The following is a 14,889-nucleotide window of genomic DNA, read 5'->3' on the forward strand; positions in this document are numbered from 1 at the left end:
ACTAAAAAATTTAAATATGTCTTGGCCTGCAAAACCTAATATAATTTGCTATCTAGTACCTTCAAGGAAATTCTGCTGATTTTTCTGTTCCAGAAAACTAGTATCAGGACTTAGCATGACACAGAAGGGAGAGGCCCCACTGCAGGAGGAAATGCAGATGCTACCAGCCAGGGCCTGATTGATATGTGTGGACAGGGCAGGGTCTGGAGGATGCTGGACCAGAAGGTTGAGTGTAAATGATAACCAGCATCTCCTGTGACTAGGGATTTAAATTTTGAATAAAATGCTTGGAATCCATCCTAACAATCTGCTGCAGTCAACTCTTGAAGCTTGGAGACAGCAACCTACTGGAGGAAGGGATGCTGGCTGTTGAGAAAGGGGTCATCAGATTCAGGTGGGCATGTTAGGATTTACTATATGAAGGCAGGAAAAACACCAGCTAAAAGTGTGCTGTAGAGGGGCACCTGGCAGGCCCAGTTGAAAGAGCATGGCAACGCTTGATCTTGGGCTGGTGACTTCAAGCCCCATGTGGGTATAGTGATTACTTAAATAAATTTTTAAAAATGTTCTGTGGGAGGGCCCAAGGACACTTTTAAGTTGATAAAGGAATGTGCTAGGGAAGCGCACAAGCATTTTAAGCTTAATGGAAACACAGCCATGGTTGGCAGTACAAGAAAGGGTTAACGGGATTCCATCACATGTGAGGTAAGCATGATTGCCATAATGGACAGTGAACCCAAAGGCAGTAAGGGGCTGCACCGGGCCAGATCTGTGGTTAAGACTAGGACCTCTGTATGGACAGGGTCCACACACAGGCATAGCTATAAGGTCTGTCAACTTTCTGCCCCCAGATATTACTCTTTGACTCTATGAGCAGAAAGCTAATTGAAAATCAGGATTTTCTTTGTTAGAGTGGGAATGTGAGAAGGCCAAGTTTGCAGGCCAATTTCATCTCACTGTAGGTCAAACAAGTTTGCAGACCCCTGCAGGTACCTCCCTGAGTGAATTAGTACAAAGGGGTACATTAGGCAGTTGACAGCTGCCCTCCCCCCTGCACTGGATCCTTGGCTTGTGAATTAAGAGCCATAATGGCAGGAAAGGCCAAAGGGGAACCTCTTGGTGTTCCCCGTTCAATACTGTGAATAAGGAGAAATGCCACAACATCTGAGGGTTGAACCATGCTTGCAGACTATTTAGAAAGGCAAACGGGCATCTGGGTGGCTCAGTTAAGCGTCCAACTTCAGCTTAGGTCATGATCTCACAGTTCGTGGGTTCGACCGCCGCATACGGCTCCGTGCTGACAGCTCAGAGCCTGGTGCCTGCTTCAGATTTTGTGTCTCCCTCTCTGTCCTCTTCCGCTTCCGCTCTCTCAAAGGTGAATGTTCAAAAAAAATTTTTTTTAATTTAGAAAGGCAAGCAAATGCCTTTTTAATTTGTGTGGTTTCAGCAAACAGCAGATGCATTCTGGTAGAGGATAGTGGATGACCAGGAAATTAACCAAGTTATCTCAGCACAATTCAGTGCTTAATGAGGTGCCCTTGCCAGTATAAATCAAGTCTCCAGCACTTGAGAACTCCTGACCTAATGAATATATTTCCTTTAATCAGCATCAAGGAGGAGATTAAAAATTTTAACCTCATAACAGAACACATTCCCTGACTTCTCCAGGGCTGTGGTAACTCTCCTGCTCTCTGTTACATAGTAGAATCTGGAGAGACATTGATCACCTTGCCGTGCTCCACTGTATTAATGACATCTTCATTGTGTTTGTTGGGGGAGGAAGCAGAATTCTGTGTGCTAAAGGGAGGAAGAATTCAGGGCTCTGCCACATCATGGAAGTTTTTTGAAGTCAGATAGTCTTGGGCAGGGATAGGCAAAACTAGGGTCCTGGGGCCACATCTGGCCTGCTACCAGTTCTTTGTAAATGTTTTATTGGTACACAGCTATGTCCGTTTGTTTTGTCTGTGGCTGCTCTTGTGCTACATTGACAGAGAGGTGGGCAGTTTGATTTGAGACCATGTGGCTCACAAAGCCTCATGTATGTACAATCTGAGACTTTACAGGAAGTGTTTGCTAACTTTTGGCTTTGGGCGGATCTGGGACATTTCTTCCTCCAAAGTAAAGGTCAAGACACTTCATCACTAAAAGACATAATTTTTGGGAAGACATTTTGGATTTTGGATTTATTTCATTACATGAAAATACTGCTCCTACCCAATTATTAGGTGACCAAAAGGCTGCAGGGGTCCTGCAAGCTGCCCTGCCATCTGCCACAGAGGACAGAGTAGGCCCCAGGATCGAGGTATCTGTGTTCATAAATGGTTTTGTGTGGTGTCTCTTGACAAGTCTCAATGAACAATCCCAGCTCAGACCCTGAGTGTTATGAATCAAGGCCGTGCCCCTATATCAGAGCTATTTACTGTTCCAAACGCTCACTCTGCATTAACCGCCACCCATGCTCTGTGGTGTTGGCAGAGGCATCAAATCATAAGGTTCTTTTAAGGCATCTCAGTTTTGTTTTTAGTTTTTGTGTAAAGCTTCTTGCACATACTCCATTAGATTTGCTTCCAGTATTATATTTTACATGGTATCTCTGATTTGCTTAGCTTGTTGCTGGGACTTCTTAGGACTAAAAAAAAAAAAATACTATGGATTTTTTTTTTTTTTAAAGCAAACTCTACACCCAACGTGGGGTTTGAACTCACAACCCCAAGATCAAAAGTTGCATGCTCTACCGATTGAGTCATCCATGTGCCCTAAGTGCCCCAAGAAATACTGTGGATTTTTATATTGAGTGTGGCCTTGCTGAATTCAATAAATTTACTTATCAATGCAGGTTTAAATGTAGATTTTCTATGTAAAAAAATGGTGTTTGCAAACAATGATAGTTGTGTTCTGTTTTGTTTTTTTTCCTAATCCCTATGTACTTTATTCTTTTTTTGCCTGTGGCCTGCTCTTAGATCAAAGTTTGTCTTTTATCATTAGAAACGTGATGCTAGGGGCGCCTGGGTGGCGCAGTCGGTTAAGCGTCCGACTTCAGCCAGGTCACGATCTCGCGGTCCGGGAGTTCGAGCCCCGCGTCGGGCTCTGGGCTGATGGCTCAGAGCCTGGAGCCTGTTTCCGATTCTGTGTCTCCCTCTCTCTCTGCCCCTCCTCCGTTCATGCTCTGTCTCTCTCTGTCCCAAAAATAAATAAACGTTGAAGAAACGTGATGCTGAACAAAGTGGAGTGAGAGGACATCCTTGTTTTATTCCCAGTTTCAGAGAGAAAGCTTTTGTTATTTCTCCCTTAAAATATTGTCAGGGCACCTGGCTGGCTCAGTCAGTGGAGCATGTGACTCTTGGGGTTATAAATTCAAGCCCCACGTTGGGTGTAGAGATTACTTAAAAAAAAATCCTTAAGATAAAGATTGTTTTTTTGGTCTCATACCCTTTATTAAGAGAATTTGGGGCTCCTGGGTGGCTCAGTCGGTTAAGCGTCCGACTTCAGCTCAGGTCATGATCTCACGGTTCATGGGTTTGAGCCATGTGTTGGGCTCTGTGCTAACAGCTCAGAGCCTGGAGCCTGCTTCGGATTCTGTCTCCCTCTCTCCTCTGTCCCTCCCTGGCTTGTGCTCTGTCTCTCTGTCTCTCAAAAATGAATAAACATTCAAAAATTTAAATTAGGAGAATTTCCATTTGCTTCAGGTTTAGTATATGTACATTTTTTAATCATTAGTAAATGTTGAGTTTTAAATTATTTAATGCATTTCTCTCCTTACATTATCTTGATATTCCTTATTATCTATCTCCCAATTCACTCTTTCTCTGCAGCTAAGCCTAACTTGTTAAGCATCAGTTATGTTCTTAACTCCAGTTAAGAACTTTTAATTCTGAGGCACCTGACTGGCTTAGTTGGTGGAGTGTGCGACTCTTGATCCTGGGGTTGAGTTCAAGCCCTGTGTTGGGTGTAGAGATCATAAGTAAATAAACTTAAAAAAAAAAAAAAACCTTTTTAGTTCTAAAATTTGATTTTTTTTACATAATGCAAAAAATTTAATTTGTTCACAGCTCTGGAGATGAGAAGTCACAATCAAGGTGTTGGCAAGGTCATGCTTCCTCTGTAGTTGCAAGGAAGAATCCTTCCATGCCTCTTTCTAGCTTCCATGGTTGCCAGAAAACTTGGCGTTCCTTGGTTTGCAGCTGCATCATTCCTATCTATGCTTCTCTTGTCACATAGCCTTCTACCTGTGTCCAAATTTTCTTCTTTATAAGTCCTTGAATTAGGGCCCACCCTAATCAAGTATGACCGCATCTTAAAATGATTGTATCTGCAGAAACCCTATTTCCAAATAAGGTCATAGTCTCAGGTCCTGGGGGTTAAAACCTGAGCGTGCCTTTTTGAAGTACACACGGCTTACCCCACAATGCATCCATTCTGTTTTCTTCTGAGACTCTCCATATACCATCTCTCTTTGAACATACCAGTCACAGTTTAAAGTCATGGTCTGATCAGTCTAATATCTGCATCTTCTTTTTCTGTGTTTATGTTGTCTGGCGTCCTTTGTTTTTTTATGCCTGGATATTTTTGATAGGGTTTAGATATTGTGTACATATATTGGAGGCATAGGATAATTACAAGACCCATGTGCTATTATCATTTAAGAGGGGATTGGTGGCAGGCATGCAGCCAGACTTTTAAAAATTACCCTGAGAACACAAAAAGCTCAAAATGGCCAATATGTACTCAGTGGAAACCATAAAATGATAACTTGAGAAGAGCCAAATCTGTGACCCAAACTCAGAAAATTCTGTAGGCACCAATTTGAATTTACACTCTGGTAGGGGTGGGAGACCATAGCAAATAAATCAATAAAACATAAATAGTATATGAATTAGGGCTGAGTACAAAGAAGCAGCAGCAATCAGTAATGAGGACAAATGGTGGTGGTGCAGTTGTAGGGTGGCCAGGAGGCCTCCAAAAAGGGCCTAAAGGAGGGGAGTTCATTGGTGGTGATGCAGGGATGCTGGGCAATTGGGAAAATGGCCAGCAGAGGGAGGAGTGCAGTGCCTTAAGGCTGAGGTTGCAGACAACAGGTGTTCAGACAATACAGTACCTAGGAAGCAGGGCGAGTGTAGGAAAGGACAGTGGGTGAGGATGGAATGTTGGTAGGGACTGGGGTCAAAAGTAGGGCCTATGGGCCATGTTAAGGGGGCTTTTCTGGGGTGCCTGGGTGGCTCAGTTGGTTAAGCATCTGACTTTGGTCCAGGTCATGATCTCACGGTTCCTGAGTTCGAGCCCTGCATTGGATTAACTGCTGTCAGCACAGAGCCCACTTTGGGTCCTCTGCCTCCCTCTCTCTCTGCTCCTCCCCTGCTTGTGCACTCGCTCACGCTCTCTCAAAAATAAAAACATTTAAAAACTTTTAAACAAAAAAAAAGGGGATTTTTCTGTAAAGTAAACAGGGTATCCCTGGTACATTTTGAGCAGAATTGCTCTAATCTTCCCGTTAGAATATTCCTCTGGCTGGGTTGAGACTTGAGTGATAAATCCCTCTACAGAGCCGGGCATAGAACTTAGTCAGTCACTCCCTCATGTTAGCTGTTGGTCCTTACTTCTTCTCCTGGGTTTTACAGCATTTTACACAAAAATTGAGGGTAAGTGGTGCCTGGCCGGCTCAGTCAGAGTATGAACTACTCAGTAGAGTGAGTGCTCTCAGTCAGTAGAGCACTCTTGATCTCAGGGTTGTAAGTTTGAGCCCCACATTGGATGTAGAGATTGCTTAAAAATTAAAAAGTTGAGAGTTAGATGCTGTTGTACATTCTGGGAAACAAATATTACAGTGTTTAAGTTACTAGTCTTAGAATAAAACAACTTTTTCTCATTAATAGGCCCTTACTTGAAAAGCTCTCCCTCAGACTACTACGCAGCAATACAAAGTAATGAGATGTGTGTGTGTGTGTGTGTGTGTGTGTGTGTGTGTGTGTGAGAGGGAGAGAGAGAGAGAGAACAGTATTTATATATAACAGAGTTAATAGAATTATCAAACGTTTACCTTGATTATTTCTGGGTGTTGGGTTAAAAATTGATTTACTCATTATCTCTGTAATGTTCAAGTTTTCTGTTACAAGCATAAAAGATGTTTGCAATTAGAAAAAGAATAAGATTATTTAAATTTAAAAATGGGGAGGGGGTACCTGGCTGGCTCACTCAGTAGAGCATGCAATTTCTTTTTTTTAATTAAGTAATCTCTATACCCAGCTTCAAATTCATGACCCCAAGATCAAGACCCTCCTGCTTTTCTGACTTAGCCAGCTAGAAGACCAGAACATGTAACTCTTGTCAAGTAGTCAAGTAGTCACCACATTGGACATAGCACTTAACATTAAAAGTACATATACATACATATATACATACAATGGGGAGAGATATATATAGTCCCGAAGCAGGCACAGTCACTGGCTTTTCTCCCAGATAGTGATAAATACCAGAAAGGCAGGGTAGTCCAGTCCTTCAGAAATAGCTCAGGAGCAAGATGGCCTGTGAGAACCTCTGAGAGCCTTGGTTTCCTCCTCTGCACAGATGGAATGATACAAATTGAGTTAAGGTGTGAAATGTTTGTTAACAATGCCCTTCACATACTAAGTATTCAATTACATAGAAATTATCTTTTGCTATCTCTGGTTCTCTGGGCAGCTCCTCCTCTGGGAGAAGAGGGCAAAAGGAAGGGAATTGGGACTAAAGTCACACCCCTCCAAGGAGCACTGGGCCCAGGGAAGGGGTCTCTGAGGCACCGGGAGAGATTTCACACAGGAACCCTGAGCAGAGACCCCTCTCATTCCATGGCTACCTTTCCCTCTTCCGACTGGGGGTGGGGGTGAGGTGAGGAGGTGGGGACTGGACTTGTGTTTCATGGGAATCCACAGCCCAACTCCAGGGCCCAGCTGTCTAACACACAGGCTAACTTATTCCCCATTACCATCCCTATCACACTCCCTGACTTCTACCCATAATTAAGCCAGACCCCCCGACGTCCTCCATGAGCCTTGCCCCCTTGCCCCTTGCCCCAGCCTTGGTCAGGCAGAAGCAGCCTAAACCACCAGGTACCCACCTGTAATTGGACAAAGTCAGGCTCACTATGCTGGGCACTGAAGGAGTCCCACATATTGGAGGTGTAGGGGTTGTGGAGTCCCTCACCCCAGAGTGCTTGCTTATAGGACTTGAGGGAAGTGTGCAACTTGTTCAGCTGAAATTGCAATAAAGCCGTGTTTGGCAGGTTGAGAGCAAAGCAGGACTGGGACTGGGGTCCGCTGCCAAGTGGAGCCAGGAAACTAAAATGTTATGATGGATGTGGAATGTCGTCGTGTCCAGAAACCCTTTACCGGAGCGGGCGCCCAGGTTGGAATCCCTGAATATCCAGTCAAAGTGACTTAGGTCCCATGGCACCTGGCTGGTCAGTCAGTAGAGCATGCTATTCTTGATCCCCCAGTGGTGAGTTCAAGCTCCACGTCGGGTGTAGAGAATACTAAAAAAATAGTAAATAAACTCCCCCCCCCCCCCAAAAAAAGTGATTTAAGTCCCCCAGGCAAGGGTGGGGTTTCCTTCTTACTAGTAGGATTTCCAACAGCAGAGCTTCTTAGGCTCGTGATGGTAAAGACCTAACTGTTTCAGGAAGAAAGCAGTTGGAAGGGGGGTGGGGGCGGTACCTGATTGGCTCAGCCAGAGAAGCAGGCAACTCTTGATTTCCAGTCATGAGTTCGAGCCCCACATTGGGTGTAGAGATTATTTTTTAAGTTTATTTATTTACTTTTGGGGGGGAGGGGCAAAGAGAGAGAGGTAGAGAGAGAATCCCAAGCCAGCTGCTCACTGTCAGTGCAGAGCCCTATGTGGGGCTCCAACCCAGGAACTGTGAGATCATGACCTGAGCTGAAATAAAGAATCACAGGCTTAACAGACTGAGCCACCCAGGCACCCTGGTGTAGAGATTACTTAAATAAACTTAAAAACAAAAAGAAAGCAGTTTTCCCTCACTCAGAAGGTGGCATTTTGACCACGTGGCTTCCATGTCTGCCACTCTAGCCCCACCAACAGCCACAGACTTTGCTTTCCTGGTGGAGCTCATTTTTAGCTTCTCAAATGCAATCCACGCACACCAGCATCCTACATGTCCAAGGACAGGGACCTGCACCCCACTCCCCAGGGCTGCAGAGCGAGTTTGGAAGCCACCTTCTGAGGCTCTGACTGTGTGGTGCTTGCGGCTGCTGCCCTGTGTTGGGCTGCGTGCCCTGTGCTCTCAGCCTTCCTCCTGTTCCCACGTCCCGCACTCAGGAGGGGACGGTGTTTCTGCCAGTAGTGGCCGCAACTGCCTCCTTCCTCTTTGATCTCATCGCACAGGTTCCAGTCATACTGACTTGCCTCTGGTCTTTGCAAAAGGTCGATTGCACATGCTGATCTCTCCACCAGGAGAGATGTTTGTGCGGCTCATGCCTCTAATCATTCACCTTTGAGGATTCAGCTCAAATGTCACCTCTTAACCCGAACACCTCACCCATTGGTGCCCACGCATTCCAGCCGCTGAAACACACTTGTAACTCCTTCACAGCATGCATAGGCTCAGAATCCTGGGACGTTAAGGGCCTTATAGGATGGGTCCTGGCGGTGATGAGCTTGGCACGGCCGCCAACCTCCATGGCTCCCTGCTGCCCTTGGTCACTCAGACAGTGGCTGCACTTTCAACCAGGTGTCTTGGGTCTCACTCAGGTTCTTGAAGTTCTTGCTGCAGCTCTGGGCAAGCCTTGGAACTCTCCCCTACCTCTACCTCCTTATATATCCTGTTTCAAGGGCCCTAAGCAGATCTATGAATCTCATTTTTAGACCTCAGGGTCTGGGATGGGCCGCCAACCAGAAGATAGGGTCCTCAGCTTTCAGACTCCCCTGCTATAGCCTCCTAACCCAAGTCTACAAGTCAGGGGCCTGAATTCTAGGACACATACTTTCCACAGGACCCACACCACCCTTAAGAAGTGGAGGGAGGGTTTGGAGCAGTGCACCATTAGAGAGAGCTGGCTTGAAGCAACACCAAGATGCACCAACATGGCTGTCCCATCACCCCAGATCCAGACTGTGCACCACTGTTTGGCTGGGACAGGGCAGATCTCTGCTGCTGGGCCTGCCTCCACCCCAGGGCCTATGCAGGGAGGGCTGGACTGAGTGCACCTGACTCCTTCCATCCTGGGCTATGGAGGTTGGCATGAAGGATGAGGCAGCAGGACAGATGGCTACTGAGGTGGGAGAGACATTTCCCCAGCCCCACTCTGCACATGTAGGGACCTTTCAAGTGAGGTGTTCCAGGAGTGGACTTGGACATACTGGGGGACCTAGATTTGTGCACTATGCAGGGCTCCTTGGGATGTGGCTCATAGTAGGGTCCTAGAGGATAGTACCTAGGGTGGGCAGAGGGTCTGTGGGTTGGTCTGAGGGTTATATTGGGTTTTACTGGGGTGAATCAACAAAAGAATTGCTTCATTTCCTGAGTGGTGTGAATGATAGACAGTATTCACTGAGTGAGGTGGCACCTTAGTGGAGGGCGAGCCCCCGGGGGTCATTCTAGGTTAGAGGATGTCATGGGTACCTGGCTCACTGGGACTTCTAGGGTCTCTAGGCAAGGTGTGGGAATTGTAAGATCTTTTGATAGAACACTGAGGTATCTTGCACAGTGCATGGATGAGGCAAGGGATCAATTATCAGGAGGTTTTCAAAGTGGAGGGCATGTGGGGAGTCGACCTTAGGACAGACATGCGGCCATAGGAAACCTTAGCAATCCACTGGACCCCCTACCCACCAGCCACTTGAAGGGCCTGAACATTCCTGAGCAAGATGTGAGAGTCCCTGCCCAGCCTGCCTGTTCCCAACCAGACCCACAGAAAGTCACAAGACCACTGGAGGGAGGAGTGAGACAGTTTAATTTAGAAATAAGCTTTAGACAGTGTCCTGATCAGACAGGAGCTGAAGGGCCCAGCTTTGGAGAGAAAGGCCATCATGTAAGGGCCCCAAGGGGGGAGGGAACAGCATGGGAGCTGGTACGGAAAGTGCCACAAAGCTGGTCCTGTGCTCAGCAGGTACTGGCAGAGCCTGAGGAGAGAATGGGGTGAAGTCCTCATAGACCTGGTCACTACAAGACAACCCCCTCAGCCTCCGGAGACCCCAAGGCTGGGCTGGCTCAGGACAGTCCTGCCTTACACATGGCATAACATTTAACAACTCAAATACTATGGCCACCCTCCCTGAGTGCCTGGAAGCCTCTCGAAGAAGCCAGAGAAGCCCGTCTCACCTGGAGTGATGAGTGGAGTGGCTCTCTCAGGTAAGGGGCTGAGAAAGGGACACATGAAATTAGTATCTCCCCCCCTCCCCGCCCCAAACTTCTGTCCTTATCCCGCATCAAGACTCCTGGTGCCCCCTCCCCAGGGCTTTGTGGGGCTTTGTGCTCACAGCTCCAAACCTGTTTTCAATCCTCTCTCTTTGCCCCTCCCCCGCTTGAGCATGCGCGCAAGTGCCCTCTGTCTCTGTCTCTCTCTCAACATAAATAAAATAAACTTTAAAAAAAAACAAAACAATACCAAGGGTTATAGCTCTCTCCCTATTTGGGGGAGCTTTGGGGCTGATTATCTGTGAATAACAAATCCCACTGCAAGCCCAGGGGGCAGCCAAGAGGCTCTCCTCTTCCTCTGAATTGCAGAACTTTACCCCAAAATAGGTGTGCTTAGCTCCAGGTGCATACAACAGGGGCCCTATCTCACCTGTGCTTCTTATTGTACTTGCATTTGCATTTTCCACCTGGGAGAGGACGAGATGGTCAATGCAAAGAACCTGGGGAGCCTGGGCCATGCCCCCCCCCCCCGCCTCCCGCCCCATGCCCTGCCTGCCAGCCCACCACTCACTCAGGGCTATCAAGATTCCAGCGATGCACAGGAGCCCTCCAACAATCATCCCACCCAGCTGCAGGCTTTCCCAGTCTGGGGGAGCAGAGGGTGAGCTGGCACCAGCCTGGCTCCACTCCACTCACTCATTCAAAAGATATTTATCATCACCTGCTTGTACAAATGCACTTGCATTCCAGGCAACAAGAAAGACAAGTCAGTAAATAGATACACCGTATAATATCTGGTGGCAACAGCACTAGGGGAAAAACATAAGCAGAAGGGCACAGAAAAAGAAGGAAGGCTTTTCTGAAAGGTGGCACTTGAGCTGAAGCTAGGGGGGAGATGAGTGTGTAGGGATACTAGAGGACAGTGCCAGGCCAAGGAAGAGGAAACCAGGCCAAGGAAGAGGGGGGCTGTAGGGCAAAGAGCCAGGTGCTGGGGAAGGCGGCAAGTGAGAGAGTAAGGGGAGGATCAGGTGAGATACCTGGGGACCCAAGAGCCTCCAGCCCCTCCCCCACAAATCTTCCTAAATATCCTGTGGGCACCTTCCCTCCTTGCTGGAATGAAGTTCTCCCAAAGATCATGTTGCATGTTGGCCTTTCACTCTTTTCATAGACCATGCTGACTCTGCAATCCCCAGTCCCAGCCCCATCTTGCTGCTCTTCCCTCATCAGCCCTCACTAAGCTCTAGCAAAGAGGTCCAGCCAGGATAGGCAAAGGTAGGGTAGGGGTGCGGGGTGGGGGTGAGGGATATCAGCTCTTACCATAATAGAAGGGACTGTCTTTATCTGTGGGAAAGGGGGAAAAGGAAAAAAAAAAAAAAAAAAAAAAAGAAGAAAGAATAAGGACCAGAACCAGGAGGCAGCATGTGGAGTCTTAGAGGGAAAATGTGGGGCAGCAGGAGCAGGGCAGATTGGGGCCTCACTCACCGACCAGATCATTGGCTTCCAAGGCAGGCAGGCCTGGGTGGGAAAAAGCAGAGGGATCTGTATTAATTCGTGACACTGGTCTCAAAATGAATCAGCAGGCAGGACCTCAGCCCAGAAGGGCAAAGATGAGAACCAGCCTCATGGGTAGGGGGGACCCTGGAGTCACCAGTTCCCTTCCTTCTTCACACCTTTCCCAGCCCCATACAACCCTGGGATTTTATCTCTCACCCCATAGCCATGCCCCCCCTCCCCAGCTCACCCTTCCTGCTATTTCTCTTGCTTCCTGCTAGCCTTTCTTGCATATGAAATGGGATGGTGTGTTGGTATCTTTTTACCCTCTTCTGAGAAGCTTCCTACACAGACTCTGGCCAATGCCCTGTTAGGGAATAGGGAAAGCTTCTCTCTCTCTCTTTTTAAAGTTTATTTGTTTATTTTGAGAGAGAGTGTGTGAGTGGGGGAGGGACACAGGGAGAGGGAGAATCCCAAGCAGGCTCACCATCGTCATTGCAAAGCCCAATGCAGGGCTCAAACCTATGAACCGTGAGATCATGACCTGAGCCGAAGTCGGACACTTAACTGACTGAGCTACCAGGCGCCCCAGGAAATGCTTCTCTCTTTATGCCAACAGATGGTTACCGTTTTCCAAAGTTCAGTCACGTAGGACAATTTTGCAATATCCACTTCTTAACTGTATTATTATTTCCTTAGTGCCGCTCTTTAAATTGATGGTTTAAACGAAAACACATTTGTTCGACATCAGGCCCCCCCCCCCCCCGCTTTGGGAGATGCTGCCCTCGCTTTCACTGCCTTGGTGGGAGGGTGAGTGGAAGCAGGTTCACTTCTGGGGGCAGGGGGGACTCACCTGCCAATGTGAGGAGAAGGGCCCGGGTCACTCTCTTCATGATACAGCTTCAGGGCAGGGCTGCAGGGGAGGGGGACAGGCTGGGGTCAGATAGCCCTGACCTGCCAGAGGCTCACAGTCCCTGAGGCAAAGAACCAGGGCACAAATCCCAAGGGTGCACTTGGCTTATGAGGTGGTTTGGGGAAAGTTACCAATTTCTAGTAGTAATGACTAGTGGAGTGACATATATTGAGCTACTACTAGTTAAGTATTTACAACAGTGCTTGCACGTAGTAAGTGGTTTGTTAAAGTCTTCGTTAAAGTCTTTAATCAGATGCCTGACTCTCGGTCAGAGAAGCAGAGCTACTGTGCTAACTCAGGTTTTGGTGCCTGCCTTCCTAACCCCCACTCAAAAGGCGAAGGCACCCTGAGCTATTTTTCCCAAAGGTCTGGGCCTCAGGCACTATCAGGATGAATTCCAAGATAGTCTCTGCAAAGGGCCACCCTGGGCTGAGCAGCAGAGAAGGGAGCAGCTGAGCAGGCGAAAGGTGGTGGTGGAGGCAGGTGAGAGCCACCCACCTCAGCCCCAGCCAGGAATCTTGTTCCAAGGCGGCCCCAAATTCCACTCTGAGTACAGACTGCTATTGACAGGAAACTGACAGATGGAAGGATCATTACTCCTTTTTTCTTTCTCCTTGGGGTGAGAACTATGCATGTTCCTATTTACTAGTTCAGAGGGTGGCTGTTTCCTTGAGATAAGACCCCTTCCAGCTTTCTGCATGTTGTTAGCTGCAGGCAAGCATAGGGATTGTCAGCTGTTGCAAACTGAAGCCCTTGTTGTGATCTGCTGAGCCCAAAGGGCTGGAACTCTAATCCCCTCAAAACCACTGATCAGCTGTGTGACTCAGTGGGTTACTTAACCACTCTGCGCTTCAGTGTCCTGTAAAACGAGGATAATTAATAGTAACTGCAAAAGGTTATGATTGAATTAAATGAGTTACTATATGTGAAGCCTAAGAATAATGCCTAGCACATAGTAAGGAATGAAATGTGTGTTACGATAAACAAATACATAGCCCTTTACTTGCTAGGTGGAATGTTGCCTGATTCGTGAATCGCTTAATAAAGCCAATTTGATACATAAATACATGCATACATACATAGGTCCTTTTGTCCTGGACGGGAGGACTATTAATGTGCAGCTTCTGGACATGGGAATTTGTCGGCTTTTAACAGTCTCTGCAGCTAGCCCTCCTTTGGACTCGTCCCCCCCTCACCACCCTGGGATTCCTCAATAATGAGGGTTGCAACTCCACTTTACATACTCCTTAGCCAAAGGCTGGCTTCTGTTTCCTCCAGCCCCTAACCCTAACCCACGGTCCATATGATGGTGGTCGTAGAGCAAGTAGCCTCCAATCCTCAAAACCCTCAAACATGCATCCTATTACTGATGATACCCAGGCACCTGCCACCCCTTCCTCAGACAGGTACCTCCTCCACCCTCACCCTTCTTCCCCCACCCTTCTGCTTAGCAGCCCTGAAATCCTAGCAGACACTTGCTTACCTGCGAGCCAGGTGCAAAAGGCAGGTTTGGAGAGGCTGCTGGGGCTGTGTTGGATCCAGGTGGGTTCCGGCTCTTTAAACCCAGCAACTCCGCCCAGGGCAACAATGCCATCAGGCAGGAGGGAACTAGTCAGATTCCTTGAGATTGCTGTAGCTCCTTCTCCACCACCCCCACCCCCCCCTCCTCGTGCTCTGGAGACACCTTGTCCTGCCACACCCCATGCAGAGCTGAACTCCTAGGGGCCCCAGGGCCATCAGAGGCTAAGGTGGTGGTGGGAGAGGGATGGGCCGGGTCTCAGACCTTTCTCCTGAGCAGAAGGTGGACTTGTAGCTTCTTTAGCTCACCTAGATCCTAAAAGAGGGGTCCAGAGGGGGCTGGGACACAGGATGTTTCTGGGTTCTTGTGTCAGCAGTGGAGGTTCCAGGACTTCTGTGTGGGGTGTAATCAGATCAACTAGGAGTCAGGGACTGGCCTGAGGCTCCATTTGCTCAATGGTCCCATTGCTCTTCCCTGGACTGGATGTTTATTGAGTGGGAGGGCTGGGGCTGGTGGCACCCTTCAGGATCGCCCACCCTCTGACCAGGCCCTGACACCCATTTATTCCAGGGAAACTGATGGCTGGGATTAGAAACCCTCCTGGCCTAGGGTGGTTTCCTG

General features: G+C 47.9%; 1 protein-coding gene across 1 annotated transcript; it reads right to left on the minus strand.

Moving 5' to 3' along the window:
• Positions 1 to 9,923: 9,923 nt before the first annotated feature.
• On the minus strand, positions 9,924 to 14,588 carry FXYD4 (FXYD domain containing ion transport regulator 4). Its single transcript, XM_043596927.1, has 8 exons — positions 14,233 to 14,588; positions 12,690 to 12,749; positions 11,828 to 11,860; positions 11,663 to 11,686; positions 10,917 to 10,991; positions 10,776 to 10,812; positions 10,310 to 10,347; positions 9,924 to 10,110 (listed from the first exon to the last, which is right to left on the minus strand). The coding sequence occupies exons 2-8, from the start codon at positions 12,727 to 12,729 to the stop codon at positions 10,091 to 10,093; spliced, it is 267 nt and encodes an 88-aa protein (XP_043452862.1). The 5' UTR covers positions 12,730 to 12,749; positions 14,233 to 14,588; the 3' UTR covers positions 9,924 to 10,090.
• Between the last annotated feature and the right edge of the window lie 301 nt (positions 14,589 to 14,889).

Source organism: Prionailurus bengalensis, chromosome D2 (genome assembly GCF_016509475.1).
Source record: "Prionailurus bengalensis isolate Pbe53 chromosome D2, Fcat_Pben_1.1_paternal_pri, whole genome shotgun sequence".
NCBI lineage: Eukaryota > Metazoa > Chordata > Mammalia > Carnivora > Felidae > Prionailurus > Prionailurus bengalensis.